General features: G+C 47.6%; 1 protein-coding gene across 8 annotated transcripts in view; it reads right to left on the bottom strand.

The window, feature by feature from the left end:
* The window catches only part of LOC105494641 (BSD domain containing 1), a 31,096-nt gene that overhangs the window by 1,555 nt on the left and 1,676 nt on the right, over positions 1-27,865 (bottom strand). For 2 of the 8 annotated variants that reach the window (XM_011763253.3, XM_011763257.2), the window contains exons 3-10: positions 21,204-21,320; positions 18,282-18,500; positions 15,371-15,425; positions 12,910-13,025; positions 12,405-12,473; positions 12,160-12,238; positions 10,493-10,972; positions 1,775-1,878 (exon numbers count right to left, since the gene is read on the bottom strand). In XM_011763253.3, coding sequence (XP_011761555.2) covers positions 1,775-1,878; positions 10,493-10,972; positions 12,160-12,238; positions 12,405-12,473; positions 12,910-13,025; positions 15,371-15,425; positions 18,282-18,500; positions 21,204-21,320 — 1,239 coding nt within the window. Of the gene's footprint in view, positions 1-8; positions 1,879-10,492; positions 10,973-12,159; positions 12,239-12,404; positions 12,474-12,909; positions 13,026-15,370; positions 15,426-18,281; positions 18,501-21,203; positions 21,321-27,865 lie in introns of those variants that run through there. The other 6 variants (XM_011763255.3, XM_011763258.2, XM_011763251.3 and 3 more) reach the window with 5 other exon arrangements.

The following is a 27,865-nucleotide window of genomic DNA, read 5'->3' as shown; positions in this document are numbered from 1 at the left end:
GCAAATGGGAGGGGGTAATGGAGATCACAAACACAGTTACTCCTGAGTCAGGCCCAGACCTAACCTCCCCTTGCTGAGCAGAGCCACCTCCCATCCCCTACCCTAGGCCATACTCTGCCCCCTACTGAGAGTGAATCCCTAGTCTTAAGGAATGTGTCTGAGGGGCAGAGCTGCCCTCTGCTTGAGGGGTGGGCCTGCTGCTCTGATTATTTCAGACCTAAAGGAAATGCTTCCGCCAACCAACACCAGACACCACAAGGTGATGGCTGCCTACAGGAACCAAGTCAGCCCCAGTCCTTTAAGGAGAACTTGCCTCCTGCTGAGCAGATAATGCCATGGCTCTGAGATGCAGATAACTTAGGAGGCCTGAGCAGATACTTGGCCTTGGTCACAAAAGAACAGTGTAATCAAGGGCAAGTTACTTAGCCTTTGGGTGAATGGGGGCCACTCTCCGAGTGGCACTATGGTTAAAAACAGAGGTGGCAATGGCCTACAGGTGCCCACTAGGTCTTCACTAGGGGCACCAACACCCTAATTCCCAGCTCAAGTCTCCCCACAGAACCTTTTCTTGCTTTGTTCCTACTCTTGGCCTGCTGTCGGCTAAGCCCTGGTATAAGAGGTTCTAGAATGCTCAGGTGTATTGCAATCAGGTTTTAAAGGGGGCTGCAAAGACACAAAAAGCCAGCAAGCCCCTGTGGCCTGACAGGGCACTATAGGCCTTCTCTGTCCTGAGTATAGTGAGGTAGTCACAAGTGCAAAATACTCCTGTAGATAAAATACTCCTGTAGATAAAATATTCCCCCAAGGCTTCAGTTTCCTGTCATGAAAAAGGAGGCCCTTCACAGGTCTCTCTAATCTGTCCACCTCTTTCTAACAGGCTCATGAGTTACACAATGGAAGGACTCATATGGTTCTTATGTGACAGTGGAAGTAATGCTGACATGAATCAGATATCTGGGCTGCAGCCTCAGTCCTGTCATTAATTAGCTGGGAAAGCTTTGGACTGTTCCAGCCTCTGAATCTAAATGAGCCACTTTTGATTCTGAGAGGTAGTGAAGAATAACAGTACTAAGGCCTCTTTGAGCTGAATAACTGGAATGGGTTTTGTGGGGTTTATCACTAATGTCTCCTGAGTGCCACCATGTCTCAGGCACTAGCCCTAAGGTGTCTACATGGATCACCTCATTAGAGCTTATAAGCCAGGTCTTATAATAATCAATTCCATGTTTTAGATGAGGAACCAGGGGCTTAGGTTAAGTAACTTGCCCTTGATCACACTGGTCTTTTGTCTCCAAGGCCAAGTATATACTCAGGCCTCATACCTGGGGACCACAACTCAGAAGGTCAGGTAGGGTTTGATGTCTTTTTTTTTTTTCAAAAATAGAAATGGGGTCTCACTATATTGGCCAGGCTGATCTTGAACTCCTGGCCTCAAGCAATCCTCCCACCTTGGCCTCCCAAAGTGTTGGGATTACAGGCGTGAGCCACCGCGCCCAGCACGGCATCTGTTTTCTTAAGCAGTTTCTCAGGCAATTTTAATACAGAGCTAATGTCAAGAACTCTCCCCTCTATCTACCCTGGAACTGAGGGGAAGTGGAGCCTACCGATGACCACTGTTGTGGATCTGAGCAGGAAGCTCCAGCTCCTTTCCCACAACCTATCACCTCAGACAGGAGCAGTGACCCTCCTGAGGGGACAGCTGGGCTGGCTGGGGAGAGTTCTCACATCCAGGACCATTAGGCTCACGTCCCTCTGACCCACCAGGCCCACTCACCTCCCCAGAGGCATCCACTTTGGAAAGTGCCATCTGCACTTCCTCTTCGGTCATGTCCAAGTCAAAGTCTTTCTCCCAGTCCTCACTGATGTCTGTGCTTGAGCCTGGAACCACGAGCCACAGTGTGAAAAGCAGGAGGAGGCAGGGAAGGGACACTTGAAGAGGGTGTAGCTGGGGAGATAGCATGCTTTAAAAGGGTCTCACAAATACACAAGTCTTTACATTCTGTGTTCACTCTGGCACAGCAATCCCACTTTTTTGTTTTGTTTTGTTTTCTTAGATGGAGTCTCGCTCTGTCGCCCAGGCTGGAGTGCAGTGGTGCGATCTTGGCCCACTGCAACCTCCGCTTCCCAGGTTCAAGCGATTCTCCTGCCTCAGCCTCCCAAGTAGCTGGGACTACAGGAGCATGACCCCATGCCCAGCTAATTTTTGTATTTTTAGTAGAGACAGGGTTTCACCATGTTGGCCAGGCTGGTTTCAAACTCCTGACCTCAATGATCTGCTTGCCTCGGCCTCCCAAACTGCTGCAATAACAGGCGTGAGCCACGGCGCCTCGTCCCCACTTTTAAGAATCTATTCTAAGAAAAAATCCTGGATTCAGTCAGGAATTTAGCAGAGTGTTCACTGCAGTGCTGTCATAGTGATGGAAACCTAGAAACAATCTGAAAGTCCACTGACAGGGAATTAGACAAGTAAATAGTGAGTTACATGATGGAACACTATAGGCTGTCAGAGGTTAGGCTGGAGAAGAACTTCACATCCATGCCAAACAGCCTTAAACTATTACCTCAGAAAAAGCAGGCTACTAAAGAGTGGAGAAGCACTGTGGCTCAGAGGCTCCAAGAGTCACAGAAATCTTCCAGAGGAAATACACAGTGAACTGAGACCTTGTCTCTAGAAAAAAATTTTAAAATTAGCCAGGCATGGTAGTGCACACCTGAGGAATCCCAGCTACTCAGGAGGCTGAGGTGTGATGATCACTTGAGCCCAGTTCAAGGCTGCAGTGAGCTATGATCATGCCACTGGTGACAGTGCAAAACCCTGTCTCTAAACAAAACAAAAACCTCCCCTCAAACCCAAAACAGTGAACCTCTTCCTCCTCACTCCATTCTGCCCATACTAATCCTGTTCCTCCAGAAACACACCAGGCGCATTCCCAACTTAGGGCTTTTGCATGGGCTGTTCCCTGCACCTGGAACTCATCTCCTCAGATACCCACAAGACCAACTTGTCACCTCCTTCACGCCATTGCTCAAATCTCACCTTCTAGATGTGGTCTACACTGACCATCCTAAAGAGCAACCGATCATCACCCTCACTCTGTTCTAGTTGTTGTTGTTGTTGTTGTTGTTTGAGACAGAGTCTCGCTCTGTCATCCAGGCTGGAGTGTAGTGGCACAATCTCAGCTCACTGCAACCTCTGCCTCCTGGGTTCAAGAGATTCTCTTGCCTCAGCCTCCTGAGTAGCTGGGATTACAAAGACACCTACTACCACGTCCAGCTAATTTTTGTATTTATTTATTTTTGAAACAGTCTCACTCTGTCGCCTAGGCTAGAGTGCAGTGGTGCGATCCTGGCTCACTGCAACCTCCGCCTCGCAGGTTCAAGTGATTCTCCTGCCTCAGCCTCCTGAGTAGCTGAGATTACAGGTGCGCACCACCATGTCTGGCTAACTTTTGTATCTTTAGTAGAAACAGGGTTTCACCATGTTTGCCAGGCTGGTCTCAAACTCCTGACCTTAGCTGATCCGACCACTTCGACCTCCCAAAGTATTGGGATTATAGACGAGAGCCACCACGCCTGGCTCTGGATTGATCTTTTTTCCATTGTAGTGATCACTTCTAACATATTACATAATCAGACTTAATATGTTTATTGTCTATTAATAGAGGAGTTAGAGTATGAGCCCTATGAGGGCAGGGATCTTTTGTTTTGTTCTCTTATGTATTTCAAGTTCTTAGAACACATAGTTGGCACTCAATAGTCACAGACCCTTTCTGTAAACCAGGGGTTGGCAAACTATGGCCCATGGATCAAATCCAGCCATGTCACATCATTTGTTTACATACTGTCTATGGCTGCTTTCATGCTACAAGAGCGGAGATCAGTAATTTCAACTGCATGGCCCAAAAAGCCTAAAATATTTATGGTCTGGTCCTATACAGAAAAAGTTTACCACCCCCTGCTCTATGTGATTCTGATGCCTGTCTGTACTATTTGATGATCATTGCTCTAAACATTCATATTTGGCTATGACTTCTTATAGGCAATATTAAAAGTGTATATATAAAAGTTATTAAGAAGCAAACTACACAAATAGTTCCTTTCAATAAAGCATGTACAGTATCATTCCAGCTTTAAAATGTGCCCACAGGCCAGTTGTGGTGGCTCAAACCTGTAATCCCAGCACTTTGGGAGGCTGAGACAGGTGGATCACAAGGTCAGGAGATGGAGACCATCCTGGCTAACTCGGTGAAACCCCGTCTCTACTAAAAAATACAAAAAACTAGCCAGGCGAGGTGGCGGGCGCCTGTAGTCCCAGCTATTTGGGAGGCTGAGGCAGGAGAATGGCATAAACCCGGGAGGCAGAGCTTGCAGTGAGCTGAGATCTCGCCACTGCACTCCAGCCTGGGTGACAGAGCGAGACTCCATCTCAAAAAAAAAAAAAAAAAAAAAGCCCACAAATGCATGTACACATGCAGAAGAGATGAGCAAGATATCCAAATACACTAGCAAAGTTATCTCTAGGTGATGAGGTCATGGGGTGATTTTTCTTAATTTTTTTCCAAAAATGAACACATATTACTTTGTGATCTTTTTTTTTTTCTTTTTGAGACGGAGTCTTGCTCTGTCGCCCAGGCTGGAGTACAGTGGCACGATCTCGGCTCACTGCAAGCTCTGCCTCCTGGGTTCACGCCATTCTCCTGCCTCAGCCTCCCGAGTAGCTGGGACTACAGGCGCCCACCACCACGCCTGGCTAATTTTTTGTATTTTTAGTAGAGACGGCATTTCACTGTGTTAGCCAGGATGGTCTTGATCTCCTGACCTCGTGATCCGCCCACCTTGGCTTCCCAAAGTGCTGGGATTACAGGCGTGAGCCACTATGCCCGGCCTGTAATCTTTTTTTTTAAGTACCTTTAAAAAGAGTGGGTCCCTCATCCTCCAATGGCATGACCAGTAAACATCTTCATTTCTTCTTCTCTGACTACTCCTCACCAGATGCCTCAGCACTGAGACCTACCCCTCAGCCCCACTCCCACATTCCTTATATGGTTTCCTGTATCATCCTCTCTTCCAGCCAGAGCATGGTCTCTGGGGCCAGGCAGACCTGGGTTGAATACCTACTCCTTCACTGTGTAGTCTTGGGCAAATTATTGTGGGCTTCAGTCTATTTATAAAATATGGATAAAAGCACCCTCTGCAAAGAACCACTGGAGAAGCTTATTAGAATGCAGACTTCTACCCTGTCCACCCCCGATCCCAACAAAGACTCAGCAGGTCTAGCTGGTGGCTGGGAAGGCTGCATTGTAAATTGTAAGCAGGTACCTGTGTGATTCTGTGTAGACCTGGGCCTGCAGTTTGAGAAACAATGGTGTTAGAATTAGAGCTATGCATATAAAGTGCCTATTACGTATATATACATGGCTATGTAATGAATGGTGCTGCCTTTCTTCTAAGGGCCTTGTCTCAGAGTTAAGTCATTCTGTACAAGGTACCTCAGCAAGTCAGGGCAGCCAAGACCCAGTTCTTCTGACTCTGCACCTACATCTCTCTGTGCCTTCAGGACACTTAAGTGACATTCATCTGGCTGTCACCACAGGCTTCCTGTGGGTTAGCCAGACTCTTGGTTGCTTCCTCACTTCAGGGCTTTGTCTGTGGCCATGACAGCTTTCCCTAACCTCAGGCTGCCCTCTAGGGACTTGAAACCGTCTCTTCAGGCTTAAATGCTACAGCAGACCCTTTCAGGGGTAAAGAACAGAGTATCCACTAACATTTCTGGAATATTCCACATCTACCTCTTGGGTGGGTATTAACAGTCCCCGTATACAGATAATGAAACGAAGGCTTCAGGTGGCACAGGGAGATGTGAAGCTGGGCTCTCTCTGCCATGTGCCTCCTTCCACCGTCCTGTCCTATCACATAAGGAGAGCACTAAGACCTCCATCACAATGTGCACGTGGCAGAGAGCTGACCTGTGCTACAACTGAAGACTTCAGGATGGAGTTCTACTGGTTTGGTTTTGAAAATGGAAGTTTTCAGGTGATTGCTAACTTTGTAGTGCTGTCACTCACAGCTCATTTTATTCTGTTTAATTGGCCCTCTGCTTCCCCAGTTAAGAAACAGAGGCAATACTGCTCTTAGGTTACACAGTCAGTCATGAAGTAAGGTCTTAACCTCTAGGCTCCTTCCAGGCCATGAGCCTGCCCCAATCTCTCGCCCCTTCCTGTGCAGAAAGAAATCCAGTCTCTCAGAACAGACGAATCCTGTGACAAAATGTAGGTGGGAAGCAGCTCTGCAATGACAGGAATCACCCTGGGACCCAGTAAAACCCTTTGCCTAGGGCACCCTAAGAGACTCTGCTGAACCCAGAGACCAAGCCTTGTATCACCCTAGGACCTGGGCCCAAGAGGAAAAAGGAGTTACTTTGTCTCCAAGCCCCCTTTCTTCCTTTTAAGATTTATTTCCTCTACTCTGTTCCCACTGTTCCAGCCTGGTCCAAGACTCTGGCTGCCTCCCACCTGACTACAGTTGTTTCTGGTGGGTCTTCTGTAGCACATCCTCAGCCTCTCCTTTCACAGGCCCCGAGGGCAGTAGAGGCAGCATAGCAGAGTGGTTAAGAGCTTATGTTTACTTCTCCTATAATTTCAATTCCATCCAGTCTCCAACCACTACTATTTTTTTCTGATTAGCCTTTGTAGCCCAATTCCAAATGAAACCTATAATTTGTAACCCTCCAACTGTTTCACTATCCCTCATTCTCTCCCTTACTCAGCTCATATTCTATAAGCCATCATTCTTATCACTTCTTGCATATACTTTCTTTTCTTTCCTTTTTATTTTTTTGAGACAGGGTCTCAGCTCTGTCAGCCAGGCTGGAGGGCAGTTTAGCGATCTCAACTCACTGCAGCCTCAACCTCCCCACTCAGGTGATTCTCCCACCTCAGCCTCCTGAGTAGCTATGACTACAGGCATGTGCCACCACATCTGGCTAACTTTTTGTATTTTCTGTAGAGATGGGGTTTCACCACAATGCCAGGGCTGGTCTTGAACTCCTGGGCTCAAGCAATCCATCTGCCTCAGTCTCCCTTAAGTACTGCAATTATAGGCATGAGCCACCAGGCCCAGCGGACTTTCTTCTTTTCATCCACTGATTTTACCTGGCTAAACTTGAACCTAATTAGATCCAACTCCCCATCTGCTCTGTTCCTGCACCTAAGCAACTGAATGTGACTGAACAAAAATACAACAGGTTGATGGTCTCACTTAAAATCTACAATCACAAGGGCCCTGGGACCATCCACCCAGCAAACCTATTATACCTGTCAGGCCCATCACCTACTCTTCCGTCTCCTACAGGACTATTTCATACTCTCTGAAATATTTATTGGGTGTGACTGATCTCAGGTTCCTACCACTAGAAAAATAGGAAAAAGTACACAGATCTCACAGGGCTTTTTTTTTTTTTTTTTGAGACGGAGTCTTGCTCTGTCGCCCAGGCTGGAGTGCAGTGGCCGGATCTCAGCTCACTGCAAGCTCCGCCTCCCAGGTTTACACTATTCTCCTGCCTCAGCCTCCCTAGTAGCTGGGACTACAGGCGCCCGCCACCAGGCCTGGCTAGTTTTTTGTATTTTTTAATAGAGACGGGGTTTCACTTTGTTCGCCAAGATGGTCTCGATGATCTGACCTCGTGATCCGCCTGTCTCGGCCTCCCAAAGTGCTGGGATTACAGGCTTGAGCCACCGCACCCGGCCCTCACAGGGCTTTTGTAAGGATTGAGTAACATGCATATCAAGTGCTTAGCACAGAGCTAGACACACAGAAAGTGCTCAGAGAATGTTACCTCTATTATCGTTTCCCCAAAGCAGGGCTCTACTTAAATTTCTGCTCTGATTGAGGATCTATCATGAAACAATTATCCCGTCTATAGAAGAGCAAACAAAGGCTTACAGAAGATTAGTAATCTTTCTGAAGTCACATGGCTTATGAACAAAGTTGGGATTTGAACCCAGAACTGTCTGAACTCCAGAACCCACACCCTTAGCATCCATGCTCTGCTGCTTTATGGCCCCAAGGCCAACCTTCTGAATCCAGCTTAAGGTTTTAAATTCCGAAGTTCTATTTCTGAGTCAACCCACTCACCCTTCTTGTACCTCCTTCTCCTGGGAGAGAATACAGAAGAGTGGGTTTAGGTCACCACCCCTTAAACATGCCCCATGACCTTTGCTAGCTGGTCCTTGTAGGCCCCCTCATCTTAGACTACCACTCCCCTGCACCTGCCCCAAACTTGTCAACTCTCCTATACAAGGCTTGACTCCTTGGCGAAGCAACACAGATGTCCAGAGATTCCTTCTTTCTCTGAACTCCTCCAGTACCAGACTGGCCCATCCTGCTTTATGCTCCCTCACAAAGACTGCGGCTTCTGCCCCTCTCCCACTCAGTGTCTCATAAAGAACAGGAAGGAGCTTGGGCCGGGCGCGGTGGTTCACGCCTGTAATCCCAGCACTTTGGGAGGCCAAGGTGGGCAGATCACAAGGTCAGGAGATCAAGACCATCCTGGCTAACACAATGAAACCCTGTCTCTACTAAAAAGACAAAAAATTAGCTGGGTGTGGCAAAAAAGTAGCTGTGCCTGTAGTCCCAGCTACTCGGGAGGCTGAGGCAGGAGAATGGAGTGAACACGGTAGGTGGAGGCTGCAGTGAGCGAGACTGCGCCACTGCACTCCAGCCTAGGCGACACGAGTGAGACTCCGCCTCAAAAAAAAAAAAACAAAACCAGGTAGGAGCCCAATGGATGACCTCACTGATCAGTCAGAAGGGAGGCACTGGGTTGGAGACTGGAAACTCCATGATTTCCATCAGGGAATAGGTTAGAGGTGAGGTGGGGTTCATTTCCCATCCACTGTGGCAAACCAGTCCCTTCCTGGGCCAGCAGGCCAGGCCTTACCTGCCGGGCAAGCTTTGTGGCTGTGGCTGGTGCTGAGTGTTAGCAAAGACAGGAGGATGCGTGTGTGAAGTGTGCAGGTGGTGGGGGGACTGGGAGGGGGGCGGTTCTTAGTGATAATCAGCCATACCTGAAGTGGTATTTTGGATGTGGTAAAAAGGCTGACACCAAGGCTATCCTTGTCCTTTAATTCCTGCAGTTACAGAGGTTGCTCTTTGACATAAACTCAGAGTCTCCAGTCTAAAATTCCATTATACAGATAAGAAACTAAAGCTCCATTACTCAAGCTGGGTCACTGTAAGTTCATGGATGTTCATTTTATTCTTCTTTAAACTGCACATATGAGTTTTGTTTATATATTTCATAATAATAAAGGCCTGGGGAAGCTGAATGACTTTCCTAAGGCTACACAGGACGAAGACCCTTTAACATCAATGTCACTGGGATTTCCAAGCCAGGGTAAGGTTAAATTGTCCAAAAAGATAGAAATTGGCACAGTGTGCTAGTTAAGGGCACGGGCTTGGAGTCAGACAGCCCTGGGTCTGAATCTGGGCCTCCTGGCCATGTGAACTTGGGCATTACCTAACCTAGTATTTTTGGGTCTCATTTTTTTCATCTGTAAAATGAGGACAGTAATACTGAGAAATTAAGTGCCATATAACATATGTAGCATGGGATCTAGCATCAAACTTGTTTTGTTGACTCTTAAGATGCCAACAATTTAAGATGCATTCTTATTTCAGAGATTAATGTGCAATTTAGAATGAAACACGTGGCCGGGCGCAGTGGCTCAAGCCTGTAATCCCAGCATTTGGGAGGCCGAGCCGGGCGGATCACGAGCTCAGGAGATCGAGACCATCCTGGCCTACACGGTGAAACCCCGTCTCTACTAAAAAATACAAAAAACTAGCCGGGCGAGGTGGCGGCGCCTGTAGTCCCAGCTACTCGGGAGGCTGAGGCAGGAGAATGGCGTCAACTCGGGAGGCGGAGCTTGCAGTGAGCTGAGATCCGGGCACCGCGCTCCAGCCTGGGTGACAGAGCGAGACTCCGTCTCGAAAAAAAAAAAAAAAAAAAAAGAATGAAACATGTTAGCAAATAGTCAATATATAGCAGCTGTCATCACTATTGGAAATGAAAAAAATCTGCTCATAGTATCCTAAAAAGGGACAAGGAGACAAATCTGCCTTGGGAGGTGGCCCTGACCCCACACAACAATGGGCTTAGACCTCCAGACCTACCTTTTTTTTTTTTTTTTTTTAATTTTATTTTTTGAGATGGAGTTTCGCTCTTCTTGCCTAGGCTGGAGTGCAATGGCGCAATCTCGGCTCACTGCAACCTCTGCCTCCTGGCTTCAAGCGATTCTCCTGACCCAGACTCCCCAGTAGCTAGGATTACAGGCATGTGCCACCATGCCTAGCTAATTTTGTACTTAGAGACAGGGTTTCTCCATGTCGGTTAGGCTGGTCTCAAACTCCCAACCTCAGGTGATTCGCCCACCTCGGCCTCCCAAAGTGCTGGGATTACAGGCATGAGCCACCACTCCCAGCCCAGACCTACCTTTCTTTCCATTGTTGGAGGGTGTAGACTTCCCACTGTCCGAGTTCAGCTCAAACACCCGTAAGTCTGTGGGAGCCTCCTCCCTCAGAGTCTCTACTCTGGCTGGAGGCCTGGGTTCTGGGCCGCTGGGGTGGCCAGCAGGGGTTAGGGGCTTGGAGTGAATAGGGGGCGGGGGTCCAGTCTCGCCCACATCCACAACCAGGCCCTGTTCCTCCAAAGATGCCTCTAGCAGCTTTTGGGACAGGTCCTTGGGCAGCACTGGTGCCTCAGGTGCAGCGGCTGGGTTGGCAATCTGTGTCACGAGGGAGACGCTCTCGCTGCTCTCTGATGGAGTCACCTCTGCTGGGGGCTCAACTGAGGTCACCAGATTCTCTTCACAGGGGCTCTGGGGGCCAGGTCCTCCTTCAGGGAATGTAGAAGTTTTGGTCACAGGAACCTTTGCCTCTTTTGGAGATGTGAGTGAAATGCCCATGAGCTCCTCTGTAGAGAGAGAAAGGGAGGGGCAAGAGGGAAATGTACCCTGGCCAGCCCTAAGACAACCTTGGGGCCGGGCGCGGTGGCTCACGCCTGTAATCCCAGCACTGTGGGAACGAGGCGGGTGGATCACCTGAGGTCAGGAGTTTTTGAGACCAGCCTGGCCAACATGGTGAAACCCTGTCTCTACTAAAAATACAAAAATATTAGCTGAGTGTGGTGGCACATGCCTGTAATCCCAGCTACTCGGGAGGCTGAGGCAAGAGAATCGCTTAAACCCAGGAGGCGGTGGTTGCAATGGGCCGAGATTGCACCACTGCACTCCAGTCTGGACGACAGAGCAAGACTGTCTCAAAACGAAAAAAAAAAAAAAAGACTCAATAGTGTCATTTAGCTCTCCCCTTTGCCATCACAATGCTTCTGCAGACACTCCCTGCTAGTCAAAAGTCCTGCTCAGCCCTGGGGCCTAATGCCTGGTGGGCTTCCAGCAATGCAGTTCAAGGGGCTGTTATGGATTAGAAAGCCAAGGCTCAGAAGTGAGTCAGTTTTGGGTTCAGGATGGGCTCTGCTACATCCTAGGTATATGATTGGGCAAGTCACCTAACTTTTACTCTTAACTTACTTTTATCCTTAAGAGGGGTAATAGGGTGGTGGTAAGGACTCTGTGTAAAGCTCTTAGTGCAGCCTCGACATATGGTGTAAACACTTAAGAAATGCATTAATATTATATCATCCAGAAGGCTCCAACGTGCTGTTATAAACTGAGCTACAGGTAGAGGATGCTCAGCTCCCTCCCTAACTCAGTGGTTCCCAAACCAGCCTGTGCATTAATATTACCAGGGAGCTTGTTTAAAATACATGTCTGGCCGCTTCTTTACAGTCTTCTTTAGAAGGTGGGGAAGGGAATCTGGATTTTCAAGAAGCTCCCCAGTGACTAGGCGGCAGCTGGTTCATGGGCTGGCAGGGGAATCTACACCAACTGACACATGGGATTTCTGTAGCTAAATCGGAATTCCACTAGCCTTGTTCAATATCTCCTTGTTAGCTCCGCCTATCCTCAGCACATACAATGTGCTCGTTCCCTACTCTTGCCTGATGGGCGCCAAGTCTCTCCAGGCTTCAGAAAGCATGGCCCAGCCCAGAGTGTCCCACACAGATGTGTCACTTGCCCTTCACCTCTCAACGCCTCTTACCTTCCTCCTCCTCCCAGCCAGGTTCTTCAGAGATGCTCTGTTCCGCCCGCTGCTTCAGGGCGTCCCTCCGGGCCTGCTCCTGAATGTGAGGGAGCAGATGGACACAGGAAGTCAGGGCACCCTCTTCCCAGATCCTGGTCCTGATCCCACAACTCTTGGCACCCTGTATCCCTTTCTTCTCTCAATAAATCCAGCCTGCTTCCCCCAGGGTTGAGTGGGGACCTCCCCAGGCTAGACCAGCGTACCTGCTCTAGCTGATGGACTTTATAGAAATACCGATGCCAGAATTCTGAATGGGAAACAGCTGCTGGAACCTGGAGGGAGGGGAAAATGGAGGTGAGACTTTGGGAGTATTTGTGTGGGGTCTGTGTCCCCACCCTTATCAGTCTATTCCCAGCAAGTCTGGATATCAGACCCAGTAAGCGGCTTAGCAGTGATAGAGCACTTCCACCCTGACCAAAGTTTCGGCCAGACCCACCTTCCTAGTCCGGGTTGGCCAAGGAGGGAGAAAAGAACTCCCATCAGGCTTTGCTGGCCCTTTCATTTCTCACCATTCTCTGACTGCCAGAAGCCTGGCAAACCAGCTTCTCCCATGTGAGTTCTTGGCTCAGGATATGGCTGGTCTGGCTCTATGGAGCCTCCCAGTGCTCTCCGAGCCAGATGACGCCACAGTGACTCTGAACATGTCCCTCCCACCTCCCAACACCTCAAGCCTGGAGCTGGCTGAGGCCCTGCAGACTGGGCCCTCACCATCTTGGTGTAGAGGGCCCGGATAGAGGGGCTGCCTACAAGGAGCTCTGAGATCTCCCCCTTCTTCTCCTCCAAGCAGAACTGGGAAAGCCAGGCGTCAAACAATTCCGGGGGCCCTGCAGAGGGACAGATGCTGACAGTCAGTTCCCTTGGTCTGGGGAAAGAACACTGGGCCTACAGAATATACCTAAGGCTGGTCATGGAAAATGAAGAAAGCTTGTGTGTTCAAAGCCACTTAGCCAAGGGTAGGGGGTCAGGCAGGGTGAAGGGGCGGGTGTGCACCTGAGTGATCTCCAGAAGGGGCTGCAGTCTCCATGTTCTCATATCCCTGCTCGCTTTTTAGCCCATGGCACCTGGCTACTGAATCTCCTCGTCTCTGAAACAGCTGCTCTTAGGTCACATGACCCCAGCTGCCAGAGCCAACATCTATTTCTCTGTCTTCCCTCTTGTGACCATCTCTGACTCTGGGGGCCATTGCCTTCCTCCCGAAGCCCTCGTCTGTCCTGGTTTCTCACTCCTTTGTTATTTTCCTCCACTTCTCTGGTTGGTCCATTTGAGTCTCTGTGGGTTTTTTGTTTTCCTTTCCTTTCCATCTCTCTCTGGCTTTTTTTTCCCCCAAAATAATTGCCACTAAACCATAAGTTTCAACCTCATCCTCCCACTGTGTCTCTCTTTGCAGCCCAGGCTACTCTCTTGGCCCCAGATCCAGAGTTCCAAGTACCCCCGATACTTCTACCTGCAAACACACCATGCACTCATTTTCCTTCCCACCTGATTATCTGACAGGGTTATCCAATCTGGGGGCCATCCTATCTCCTCCCTTATCCAATCACTCTAGATCACACTTCCTCAGTTGTCTCTTTTTTATTTTTTAAGAGATAAGAGTCTTGCTCTGTCACCAGACTGGAGTGCAGTGACACAACTGTGGCTCACTGCAACCTTGAATTTCTGGGCCCAAGTGATCCTCCTGCCTCAACCTTCCGAATAGCTGAGGCTACAGGCACACCATCACGCCTGGCTAACTTGTGTCTTTTATATGCACACTGTCCTCTCCATGCCACCTGACTCTTCCTAGGTTTTGGCCTTACCTCTGACACGGGATTCCTACCTAGCCTCCTAACTGGTCTTCCTGTCTTCTGTCTTTCTATTTCATTCTTTACAATGCTGCCCCAAGGGCTGCTTTACAAAATGCAAACTCTGATCACCCCAGGCCTCAAAAACTTTCACTGGTTCTCTATGGGAGGCCTTTTTAAGCTGGAGTCCAAGATGGGCTTCAAAGGGTCAAAGAATTCCCATATTGCACAAAAAGTTTTGTGGAGAGAGGGCTTGTCATTTTCAATAGATTTTTAAAGGCCTTTGTGACTAAAGAGAGGTCTAGAGCTACTACTGTGAGCCTTTTAGGCCAAAATTCCAACTGCCTGGTCTGTCACACCAAGCCCTTCACAATCTGGCTCCCATGAGCTGCTCTCATTGCCTTCACTTCCTCATACGCACCCTTTAACCTAGCGTTACTAAAAGGTGGGGTGCTCCCTGCTCTCTCTCCCAGCAATCTTTGCCTGAATGCCCTTCCCCACTTCTCATAGTGAAGCTAACTGACGTCTCATTTAACCTTAAAACTCCAACTCCGTCCAGGTGTGGTGGCTCATGCCTGTAATCCCTGCACTTTGGGAGGCCGAGGCGGGTGGATCACCTGAGGTCAGGAGTTCGAGACCAGCCTAACCAATGTAGTGAAACCCCGTCTCTACTAAAATTACAAAAATCAGCCGGACACAGTGGCAGGTGCCTGTAAGCCCAGCTACTCGGGAGGCTGAGTCAAAAGAACTGCTAGAACCCGGGAGGTAGAGGTTGCAGTGAGCCGAGATCGCGCCACTGCACTCCAGCCTGGGCGACAAAGTGAGACTCCATCTCAAAAACAAACAAACAAAACCCAACTCCAGCATCACTTGCTTGGTTCCCAGACCAGGAAAGGTGCCATTCCTCTGGGCTCCCACTGTCCCGCTGCTCTGTAGAAGCAGTCATGCTGCTCTCTAGTATTTCTACTTTATTCACTGTTTCTGCTTTCTCCCTCTTAACCGCTAGTTCCTGGAGGGCTGGACTAGGTGGAGGGTTTGGCTCATTTCTGATCTCCAGTTTCCATCATGGGGTTTGCTGCATGGCAGGGGCTTAGCCAACACAAGCTGAAGAGAAGGCAAGTGGGGCAGCAGGGCTGGGAGGGAGGCTGAGCTAAGGATGAGGGATGAGAGGGGCCAAGTCCCTGCAGGGTGGGCAGGACAGCTCAAGTTCAGGAAAGAAAAGAGAACATCAACCCAATCCACACGGTATAAGGTACACACTAGTCTCACTCTGGTCCCCCTACATAGCGGGTGCCTGGCCTCTGCTACCTGAGACAAACAGGGCCTACAACCAGACCCCCTTAGTCTACTTGCCCTACAAGCCCACCCCCTCACTGCTACCCTCTCACCATCTGGTTCATTGCAGTAGGTTGCTGGGTCCGACTGCAGGCTATAGAGGCGAGCCTGTAAGAAACAGAGAAGAGGAAACAGAAATCCTGAGATGCTGGGCATAGAAAGCACCCTTTCTCTGCCAGGATACTCAGCCAACCACAACCCAGCTTCTCCCTTATTGGCTGGGATACCCCCAGGGCACTTGTTAATTAGCACTGTGGCACAGAGAGTGGAGCACTAGGCTGGGCATCCAAAACTGGGGTTCCCAGAAAAATGGCCTTTCACCCAGTATTCTACCCCAGGAGTTAAGAAAATACAGCACAAGCAGGCTACAAAATTATTTGTAAAATGTTTTGTAGTAGTGAAATTTGAAAAATGTTAGTGCCCATATATTAATAAAGTCAAAATTTAGGGATAAATTTTAAAATAACACAATTTCCCTCCAGTTAAAACCATTCAAGAATTTATTAATTGTATAGCCAGTCTCTACCAAGTTATGTTCTCACTGGGACCACAGGGTGGCAAACTTAGCTGGCAAAGACGAAGTCCGCCTTTCTTCCTCAGTATTACAGGAAGCATGGGCTGTCTGTAAGTGGATTTGGTGACAATTCACTGTCATTATGGCTCAAAATCTTATCAAACATTTTCACAATTCCACTCACATGTTCACTAAGTGGTGGTGCTAATACTAGTGCTTGTTGATACATACTTGAAAAATCAGTACTTTTGGAACAGAAGTTCAACATGGGCCGGGTGCGGTAGCTCACGCCTGTAATCCCAGCACTCTGGGAGGCCGAGGTGGGTGGATTGCTGGAGATCTGGAGTTCAAAACCAGCCTGGCCAACATGGTGAAACCCCGTCTCTACTAAAAATGCAAAAATTAGCCGGGCATGGTGGTGCATGCCTGTAATCCCAGCTACTCAGGACGCTGAGGCAGGAGAATCACTTGAACCCAGGAGGTGGAGGTTGCAGTGAGCCAAGATCACTCCACTGCACTCCAGTCTGGGTGACAGACAGAGACGCCGTCTCAAAAAAAAAAAAAAAGTTCAATGTGATAAAATGCTACAAAGCCAGCCTAGGCAACATGGGGAAATCCTGTTTCTACAAGTATAAAAATTAGCTGGGCATGGTGATGTGTGCTTGCAGTCCCAGCTGCTCAGGAGGCTGAGGTGGGAGGAGCACCTTAGGAGATGGAGGCTGCCGTGAACTGTGATCGCACCACTGCACTCCAGCCTGGGGGACAGAGTGAGACCCTATTTCAAAAGAACAAACTACAAAGAGGGCCCCCAGTTGCCATGACATTATATTGTAAATTTAGAAGAAAACTCTCCATGAAATAGAAAACACAATGTGGCCAGGCGTGGTGGCTTATGCCTGTAATCTCAGTACTTCAGGGGGCTGAGGTAGGAGGATCACTTGGGCTCAGGGGTTTGAGACCAGCCTGGGCAGAATAGGGAAACCTCGTCTCTACAAAAAAAAAAAAAAAAAATGCCGGGCGTGGTAGTGCATGCCTGTGGTCCCTGCTACTATGGATACTAGGTAGATTAAGGTGGGAGGAACACTTGAGCCCAGGAAGTTGAAGCTGCAGTGAGCTGGCATCATGCTACTGCACTCTAGCCTGAGTGACAGAGTGAGACCGTCTCAAAAAAAAAAAAAAAAAAAAAAAGAAGAAGAAAAGAAAATGCGAAAACACAGCAAAAATACACTACAGTGGCTGTTGCTTTAAGTGCTCTGAAGACACCTCTCTCCCTTTACCTATACATATATTACTAGAAATTAGTCTAAATAACCCAAATGTGGAGATTATGCCTCTAAAAATGCTCTCCACAGCGTTCCTTATTATGCTTGAAAGCTGAAAGGAATCCAAATATGCAACATGAAGGAAATAATGGAATAATTAATGCTATTTTCACTTGCAAGAATTTAAAGACATTAAAAATTATGGCTGGCTGGGCACAGTGGCTCACGCCTGTAATCCTAGCACTTTGGGAGACCAAGGTGGGAGAGTCACTTGAGCCCAGGCATTTGAGACCAGCCTGGGCAACATAACGAGACCCTGTTTCTACCAAAAAAAAATTTTTTTAATTAGTTGGATGTGGTGGTTTACGCCGGTGGTCCCAGCTACTCAGGAGACTGATGTGGAAGGACACTTGAGCCTGGAAAGTTGAGGCTGCAATGAGCCGTGACTGCACCACTGAGCCTCAGAGAGAGCTTGGGTGACAGAGTGAGACCCTGTCTCATTAAAAAAAACAAAACAGGGCCGGGCGCGGTGGCTCAAAGCCCAGCACTTTGGGAGGCCGAGACAGGTGGATCACAAGGTCAGGAGATGGAGACCATCTTGGCTAACATGGTGAAACCCCGTCTCTACTAAAAAATATAAAAAACTAGCCGGGCGAGGTGGCAGGCGCCTGTAGTCCCAGCTACTCAGGAGGCTGAGGCAGGAGAATGGCATAAATCCGGGAGGCAGAGCTTGCAGTGAGCTGAGATCCGGCCACTGCACTCCAGCCTGGGCAACAGAGCGAGACTCCGTCTCAAAAAAAAAAAAAACAACAACGACAACCAAAAAAAGGTGATTAGGAAAGATGCTACGTTTGTTGGTTTTTTAAAAGCAGGTTACAAAACCGCATGTATAAAATGTCTTTTTTGTTCAAAAGAAGAAACCAAACTATCTTTACCTATGTTTAAAAACAAAAACAAATGTAAGGTTATATACCAATAAGAAATCAGGGGTTCTCTTTCGGTGATGCAAGTATGAGTTTAAAAATAATTAACTTGTCCTTGCTTACTGGTATTTTTGGATTTACTATTAATAATATAGCCATATTGATTTTTTGGCCTGAACATGGGTTGCTTTTGTGAGTACAGGTTGTAAGTTAAAGCCCAGGTTACAGATGTTAGGCATCTGTAGGGGAGACTGTCAGTGAATACCTTGGTGCCATCATAGGGCTCAGCTGTGCCAGATGGTGTGCCCATCAGGGTGATGACATCGCAGTCGATGGTTTTGTCTGGTGAGGGGGCAAAGGTGTCTGAGATCACCCCTAGGAAGTCAGACAACCCTTTCTTCATCTTCTCCGTTGCTCCTGAGGAGCCTTCCGTCTGTATAGAGAATGGGCAGAGGAAGCAAGCGCCCCGGCAACAGGCTGCAATCTGGGGTATGGGGGTAAAACATTGGGGCAAAGGTGTATCGTGTGTTGGGGGACCAGGGAGGTGCTCACGACTCTTCACCCATCTTTGGGGCTGGAGGAGGAGTAGGAGGAAGCAAGGGTCCTCCATCCCCCAAGTGGGTCTGCAGAACAGGGCCATGGTAGGCCTGCGTAGATCAGAGTAAAGATCTTTGATTGGCTGTTTCATCAAAATTTCAAGGCCAGTCAGGCTGGTCAAAACTTGGCCAGAGAAGGTCCATACCATAGACATATCAGTGGGGAAGAGGGCCTATGGGTAGAGTGGTGGAAGGGGTACTAGCTTTGGAGTTAGACAAAGCTAGTTTGAATCCTTGCTCTACCACTTGTTGGTCATGAAACCAAAACCCTTTCTGAACCCGAGTTTCCTTATTGTAAAATGGGGACAAGTATACATCCTTCATGGGGTTACCATGAAGATTAAAAGATAGGGCATGGACAATGCCTGGCACACAGCATACGCTTAATAAACTGCGGCACTGTAATATTGCAATTTCATCATCATTATTGCTCAGGAAGTAGAATACTTTGTACAAAAGGCTGGAAACATATGGGCAGGATTAGAACAGATAGCCTTGCCTTGCCTGGGACTAATTGAGGGTCACTATACAGACCACACTGGTCAGAATGCCTTCCAGCAGGCAGGGATAGGGTGCTGAGAACAGGGTCTAAAAACCTCGTGGAAAATTATACTTACTCTTGATTAAGCTGCCGAAGCATTTTAAACCTATAACCTATCATAGTGCCTGGCACATATTGTTACAGGCAATATTTGTTGAATTAAAAAAATGAATAAATGAATGAAATAAACAAGTGATATCTCTGCTATTGGCTAGACTTATAGCAGTTCAGCAGGGTTACAACTTGTCATTCATGCTCATCAGTAGCTGTGGTTAGAATGGAGACAGTATTTTACAAGAAGATTCAGCAAAATAAGCTTGACTAAAAAATTCCAAAACTCATTTTTCATAACATGAGTAATTAATTACAAGATAATTGATTCAGCTGGTGATCAAATTAAGAAGCTGCAATTTGTTCCAATGCTAAAGGGAAAATTGTAATATAAAAAACAGTATGCTTTACCTCACTGGAAACTTCAGAACTTTGCAGGGATATCTTTGACCACAATTTTTCCTTCTCACACTGACTTTAGAATCTAACCTCCATCTTGTAAGAGGTTTCCACTGTACATTTCTGATTAATAAAAACAGTATTGGGGGAGGGGGACAAGGATTGAAAAACTACCTATGGGGTACTAGCTGGTGATGGGTTCATTAAAAGCCCAAACCTCAGTATATACACAATATTCCCATGTAACAAACCTGTGCACGTATCCCCTGAATCTAAAACCAGAAAACAACAAACAAGCCAGGCACGGTGCCTCACACCTGTAATCCCAGCACTTCAGGAGGCCAAAGCAGGTGGATCGCTTAAGCTTAGGAGTTTGAAACCAGCCTGGGCAACAGAGTGAAACCCTGTCTCTACAAAAAATACAAAAATGAGCTGGGTGTGGTGGCATGCACCTGTGGTCCCAGCTATTCAGGAGGCTGAGGTAGGAGGATCACTTGAGCCGGGGAGGCAAAGGTTGCAGTGAGCTGAGATCATGCCACTGCACTCCAGCCTGGGTGACAGAGTGAGACTCCATCTCAAAACAACAGCAACCACCAACAAAAAACAGGACCAGTAAGAAAATAAGTTGGTACAACATTTCTGGAGGGCAGTTTTGAGTATAGTAAAAGGCTTAAACTAATCACTCTGTGATACCTTCCACAATTATATTATAAAGCAAATATTATGGCACTGGGCAAAGGTTTAGCAGAATGTTTACTGTAGCTCTGTGTACAATACTGGAAAAAACTGAAATAGGAAAGCAGCAACTGGTTAAATCCACATAGTGGAATACCATGCCACTTATTACACTCTAGAACAAGGTTTGCAATTTAAGTAAAAAAACAGGGGCCGGGTGCTATGGCTAATGCCTGTAATCCCAGCACTTTGGGAGGCCGAGGCAGGCGGATCACGAGGTCAGGAGATCGAGACCATCCTGGCTAACATGGTGAAACCCTGTCTCTACTAAAAAATACAAAAAATTAGCCGGGCGTTGTGGCAGGCACCTGTAGTCCCAGCTACTTGGGAGGCTGAGGCAGGAGAATAGCGTGAACCCAGGAGGCGAAGCTTGCAGTGAGCCGAGATGGTGCCACTGCACTCCAGCCTGGGTGCCAAATGGAGACTCTGTCTCAAAAAAAAAAAAAAAGGGTTACAAAACATGGTATTCAGTTGACCCCTGTTTTGAAAAAGAAGTCTACATCAGGGATACACCCCCAAAATATTAACAGTAGTTATCTTTGGGAGATGGAGTTATGGATGTCTCTAGGTTTTTCTCTTGCTTTCTTCCTTTCTTCATTCTTTCTCTTTTACTTGCCTGTATTTTCTAAATTGTCAACATGAATGACTTTGCTAATGGAAAACATTTGCTAAAACAATACAGAAGTGGGAAAACTAATTATTACTTAAAATATGCAGCTTGTTTGGTTGCCAGACACAATTCTTTCAAAATGGGAGGAAAAATAATCACTTAACGATAGAAAAAAATAATCACTTAACGGTTGGGAACCCAGGACAGGGCAGGTTGCGAGGGGCAGTTACTTGGGAGCATTTGGGTGGTACTCACAGCCAGCTTCTCCTTGACCACGCTGGCCGTGGCTGCGATGGTACAGGCCGTGTCATGCTGCACCACCTGGGTAAACTCTGTCAGGTCCCGCTTCATGAACTCCAAGGCTTCAGAGGACTGTGGGAAGACAGAGAGGGATGCCAGGGCCAGCTGGCCCCACCACCCCTTGTTCCTGTTCCCTGTGCTTCTTCAGTACCAGACAGACACATGGAAATCTCAAATGGCAGGGGAGCTTGGGCTCAGAAACAAAGCTCATTTGTCCCAATTCCATGATCTGGGATTACCTGACAGCAGAGAGTGCAGGAGAATTTCCTGCTACTCTGAGCATGAAGACTGAGTCTCAGCCTATGCACTCACAAGCTATGTGGCCATGAGTAAGTCTCATCTAGTCCTCAGTTTTCTCCTATAAAATGAGGGAGGTGATCTAGACCAGAGATTCTCAAGCACAAACTGGAAAAGAGGGGGCACAGTCAGTCTGAAAACAATACTGGCTTTGATTAATTGCTTTGATATGCTTTAAATCATGATATTCATATTAAGTTTCAAATAACATGAAAAAAAGGTACATGACTTTTTTTTTCCCCCTTGAGACGGAGTTTCCCTCCTGTTGCCCAGGCTGGAGTGCAATGGCACCATCTCGGCTCATCGCAACCTCCACCTCCCGGGTTCAAGCAATTCTTCTGCCTCAGCCTCTGAGTAGCTGAGATTACAGGCAGCGCCACCACGCCCAGATAATTTTGTATTTTTAGTAGAGATGGGGTTTCTCCATGTTGGTCAGGCTGGTCTCGAACTCCCAACCTCAGGTGATCTGCCCACCTTGGCCTCCCAAAGTGTTGGGATTATAGTAGTGAGCCACCCAGCCTAAGGCATGTGATTTTTTTATCAAAGGAAAGTGTTTCTATTTTTACTTTTTTTGTTACAGGGAAATTAAGTTGAAATATGAGGCAGTAGGTGAAGTTATTTGCCTTCAGGTTTAAGAATTAGTAATTACTAATTGTATTAGTAACAGCAATAGCTTGGAAAGCTGTTTTATGAGTAATTCTTAACAATTTAGTATCAGTAAAAAGGCATGTGATTTTTACATTCAACAAAGGAGGAAGCGGTCAAGATAACAACTGGATCAGATTATCCTGAAGGCCTTCTTGGTTCTACCATCCCAAGGTTCTATTCATATACAAAGCTCCTTCGGGCAGAACTCATATTTGCTCCTGCTAAACCAATCTGCTTCTCCGTCTGCACCCAGACCTCACTGGAGAAAGCAGGCCCTCAGCTCACTTCTAGGTCTTGCCCTGTCTTGCTTCACTCACCAACTCTAGGATGCCTTCCTGGAGTATCTCAGTGGCCACTCCCCCTGCAAGCCCTGTCATTTTACAGGGGGATAATCACCTGCATTTTTAAAAGCATGTTTTTGAGTGCTCCTGTGGTTTATTCTTCTGGGAAGGGCCTGCCCACTTTTCATTAGCTTGGGAAGTTTCTGAATGGGACAGTCTCACGTATCAGCTACAGGCTTCTCTGGGGGTGGTAATCATGCCTCCATATTGATTTAGGACTCCTTAATTGGGGGTGGAGGGGGTAATTTACTTATTTGCTTTTATTAAAATTAAAAAAAATATTTCACGGCACCATGAAATTGTGCCCCGGGTCATTTACCGATTCACTCTTTCTACCCACACTGCCACCACCTTAGTCCAGGCCAACTTGTTCTTTTATCTGGATTCCTCCCAGGTTGTCTCAGCTACCTTTACTTCATTCTCCTTATGACACCCAGTGGGTGCTTTGTCTGTTAGGGCAGACCCTGCTGCTTTATACTCTTTAAGTTTACACACTATCATAAGAGCAAGTTGAAAATCCACGTTTACTTACAAGGCCTATATAACTTGGCCTCTGGCTGATTGGTATCCCCTACCACCGTGCCCTTCACTGAGCTCCAGCTGGCCTTCCTCAAGTTTCTTTTTTTTTTTTTTTTTGAGACTGAGTCTGGCTCTGTCGCCCAGGCTGGAGTGCAGTGGCCGGATCTCAGCTCACTGCAAGCTCTGCCTCCCGGGTTTACGCCATTCTCCTGCCTCAGCCTCCCGAGTAGCTGGGACCACAGGCGCCCGCCACTTCGCCCGGCTAGTTTTTTGTATTTTTTAGTAGAGATGGGGTTTCACCGTGTTAGCCAGGATGGTCTCGATCTCCTGACCTCGTGATCCGCCCGTCTCGGCCTCCCAAAGTGCTGGGATTACAGGCTTGAGCCACTGCGCCCAGCCACTTCCTCAAGTTTCTAAAATGCCCTAGCATCTGCCCTGCCTCAGGGTATCTGAACACATTGTTTCCTCTCCCTGATACAGAGTTCTAACTCTTCAAAACAAGCAAGCTGCAAACACAATGAAGGAACCCTCTTATCTGGAAAACTACTGCTCATCCTTAAAGTCTATGCTCCATTTCCCTAGAGGGGCTTCCCTGCTGCCTCTTCAGACTCAGCTGGCTTTCCCTGCTTTATCTCTTCTTTTTTTTTTTTTTGGAGACGGAGTTTCCCTCTGTTACCCAGGCTGGAGTGCAGTGGTGCGATCTCGGCTCACTGCAACCTCCGCCTCCTGGGTTCAAGCCATTCTCCTGCCTCAGCCTCCCAAGTGCTGGGACTACAGGCGCTTGCCACCTTGCGGAGGCATGATTACCACCCCCCAGAGAAGCCTGTAGCTGATATGTGAGACTGTCCCATTCAGAAACTTCCCAAGCTAATGAAAAGTGGGCAGGCCCTTCCCAGAAGAATAAACCACAGGAGCACCCAAAATGGTCCCATAATAGTGCTGATGTGCCCGGCTAATTTTTTGTATTTTTAGTAGAGATGGGGTTTCACCATGTTAGCCAGGATGGTCTCGATCTCCTGACCTTGTGATTCGCCCACCTCGGCCTCCCAATTTATCTCTTCTTTAACATAGAACATACTTTAGACTTATGATGACCTGTTCAATGTCTGTCTTCCTGGATAAACTGTGAGTTCTGTGAATACAGGTCCTATGTGTTTTGTTCCCTGATGGTTCCCCAGTATCTGACACAGAGCATACAGTAGGTGCTCAAAAAAGTCTGCTTGTTAAATTTACAAGGACCACTGAAATTTCAGTTATGTAACCACTTGTATGACTAAATGGTTGTCTTCCCACTAATTGTGAGCTCTGAGCAAACATGAACAGATGTTGCCCTCAAGCAGGTCACAGTATACTGGGGAAAATAGTCCCACGATAGTGCTGATGTGCAAGGGCAGAGCAGTAGCCGCTGTACTATGGGGAGGTTGGGAAGATGTGGTGACCGGAGGCCTGAAATGGGCCCTTAAAGAATGAACAGGAGTTGATTAAGAAGTATTGATGTGGGCCAGGTGTGGTGGCTGACGCCTGTAATCCCAGCACTTTGGGAAGACGAGGCAGGAAGATTGCTTGAGCCCAGGAATTTGAGACCAGTTTGGGCACCATGGCAAAACTGTCTCCACAATATATATATATACAAAAAATTAGCCAGGGGTGGTGGCACGCACCTGTAGTCCCAGCTACCCAGGAGGCTTAGGTGGGAGAATCACCTGAGCCCGGGTGGTTGAGGCTGCAGTGGTGGGCTGTGATCACGCCACTGCACTCCAGCCTGGGTAACAGAGTGAGACCTTGTCTCAAAAAAAAAAACAAAAGGAACAGGAGTCAGCTAAGAAGTGTTGACATGGGGTTTACTGACATCTACAAGCATTATAGTCCTGACGGACATAAAATGTGAAGCAAGAGTGGTGAGGGATAAAGCTGGAGAGGTTGCCAAGGGCAACCAGGGAGGGCCTGGTCAGCCCTAGGATGATAAGGAGCCACCAAAGGTTTGAAGTGGGTGGGATATGAGATTTGCCTTTTCACTAAATTACTCCAGTGACTGGAATGGAGCAAAGGTCCAGAGGTGAGAAGATTAGAAGAGGAAGGAAGACCAGTCAGGAGGCTGCTGCAATAATCCAGGAAAGAAAAGAGAAAAATATGAGTAAGGACAATGCTAGTAAAGACAGAGAGGATGAGACTGGTTCAAGAGATAGGAGGCAGAAGAACGTGGATTTGGTGACTGAACAGGTATACTGACTGAGGGCTAGAAAAGAATCATGGAAGTGCCATAGGCTGCTAAAATAGGTGACTGGGTAGATGCAGTACTACCAGCGAAGTGAGAAAATCCTGGAGGAGGAGCAGTTCTAGAGAGAAGGTGGTAACAATGACTTTGGGCACGCAGAACTTGAGATAACTGTGGGCTGTCTAGGATAGCTGTCCAGCAATAGCCATCCTCAAACACTAAAGCTGGCCGGGCATGATGGCTCGTGCCTATAGTCCCAGCACTTTGGGAGACCAAGGTGGGCAGATTGCTTGAGCCCAGGAGTTTGAGATCAGCCTGGGTAACATGGCGATATCTTATCTCTACAAAAAAATACAAAAATTAGTTGGGCGTGGTGGTACACGCCTATAGTCCCAGCTACCTGGGGGCCTGAGGCGGGAGGATTGCTTGAATCCAGGAAGTGGAGGTTACAGAGAACCATGTTTGCATCACAGCACTTCAGCTTGGGTGACAAAGCGAGGGCCCGTCTCAAAACAAAACAAAACAAAAGACAACATTAAAGTTCAGGGAAAAGGTCTAAGAGTCGCCCTAACAGAAAAGTGGAGAAGGTGACCCAGGAAGAGTCTGGAAAGTGGACAGAGCAACGGGCTGAGGATAAGTGTCCTCAGACACCACCTGTAGGGGGCAAGCAGAGGAAGAGGAACTCATGAAACAGTTACAAAAGCAACGTCTAGAGATGTGGAGACTTAAGAATCATGTCACAAAATCCAAGAGAGTAGTGTTTCAAGAGAGGGAGTGATCACTAGTGTCAAATGCAGCAGAAAGGTCCAGGAAGATAAGGGCTGAAAACCACCCACTGGATTTGGCAAGCGGTAGGTGAAGCTGAGTGTGAGTAAAGATAAGCTTATAGGTGGTGGCTCTGAGGGTGGGGAGGGAGTTAAAGATCCTGTTTGTTGACCTGAAGTTTCAAAAAGTAGATGAGGTTGTCTCCTGGAAGTGAAAGGGATAAAGTGGCTGAATAGGGGACCCGAGGGAAGAGTTAGGTTTTGGGAAAGTTTCTGAAGTTAAGGGGAAGAAAAGCAAATTGGAGACTGAAGAGTATGTGGGCCCAGATGAGGTTGGCGAATCCGTGATGGAACCAAAAAGCATTTGGTGCCTTTCTCTTTTTAATTTTTTTCTTTCTGGTAAGTATGCAGAGCAACGATGTGTCTTTCTCTATCAACGTGTATGCACAAGTATTTGTGTCAGTCATATTGCTCTTGACAACACACAGGAAGACAGGACAGGAGGAGGTAAGGAGCAGAGGAAAGCAGATGACAGCACCATCTCATAGCTGTAGTCTTCAGGGCAATGTATTCTAAGGAGTGTTGAGAAGTGAGTGGTCCAAATGGAGCCAGAATGGGACATAAATATAGGAAAGCACCAAAAGACCAAGAAAAAAAATGGAAGGAAAAACGAACTGGGGGTGGTATCTAAGAGGTTTTCCCATCAGCCTGGCACCTAATAACAGCTAACACTTATACGGCACTTACTATATGCTAGGTACTGTTTTTAGTGTTTTACATTTAACCATCACCACAATCTCATCAGGTAGGTATTGTTAGTATTCCCATTATATAGATGAGGAACTGAGGCCTAGAGAGGTTAAAAACTTCCCCAAGAGGCCAGGTGTGGTGGCTCATGCCTGTAATCCTAGCACTTTGGGAGGCCGAGGCAGGCGGATCACCTGAGGTCAGGAGCTGGAGACCAGCCTGGCCAACGTGGTGAAACCCTGTCTCTACTGAAAATACAAAAATTAGCTGGGCATGGTGGCGCACGCCTATAATCCCAGCTACTCAAGAGGCCGAGGCAGGAGAATCACTTGAACTTGGGAGGCAGAAGTTGCAGAGCCGAGATTGAACCACTGCACTCCAGCCTGGGTAACAGAGCCAGACTCAAAAGCAAACAAACAAACAAAAAACAAACAACACTTGCCCAAGTACATGTAAGAGTAAGTAAGAAAGTAAAAAAAAAGGGAAATTAAGTCTTTTCTTTCCAAAAAGACTCCCACCTCCACCCCCCCCCCAGCTTTTAACTGGGAATTCAAAGAAGGAAGACGAAAGGTTGGCCAACTATCTATCTTTCACAAGTTGTGGTAAGACCAACCTTGAGAGAAACACAAGAGGCCCTCATGCAACATCTGCTGAATGAATGTCAGACTTTCCTGCCAGGAAATTACCCAACAGAAAACATGCTACTTTCTGGTCTTTTCTATCAAATGTTAGGGTGCAGTCTTCTCTCTTAGTCCTCATCAACAACATAAACAGCTCAGGGCATTCTCAGATTTCCTGGGCTATTGCTGAGAGGCTGTCCAGGAGTACCCAGGATAGGGGAGGAACAAAAACACTCCCAGATGTCTGGGTGTGGTGGCTCACGCCTGTAATCCCAGCACTGTGGGAGGCTGAGGTGGGTGGATCACCTGAGGTGAGGAGTTCCAGACCAGCCTGGCCAACATGGTGAAACCCTGTCTCTACTAAAAATACAAAAATTAGCCAGGAGTAGTGGCACACGCCTCTGATCCCAGCTACTTGGGAGGCTGAGGCACAAGAATCGCTTGAACCTGGGAGACAGAGGTTGCA

This window comes from Macaca nemestrina, chromosome 1 (assembly GCF_043159975.1).
Source record: "Macaca nemestrina isolate mMacNem1 chromosome 1, mMacNem.hap1, whole genome shotgun sequence".
Classification (NCBI taxonomy): domain Eukaryota; kingdom Metazoa; phylum Chordata; class Mammalia; order Primates; family Cercopithecidae; genus Macaca; species Macaca nemestrina.
The sequence above is the reverse complement of the archived record's forward strand: the minus strand, read 5'-3'. Positions and strand labels throughout refer to the sequence as shown.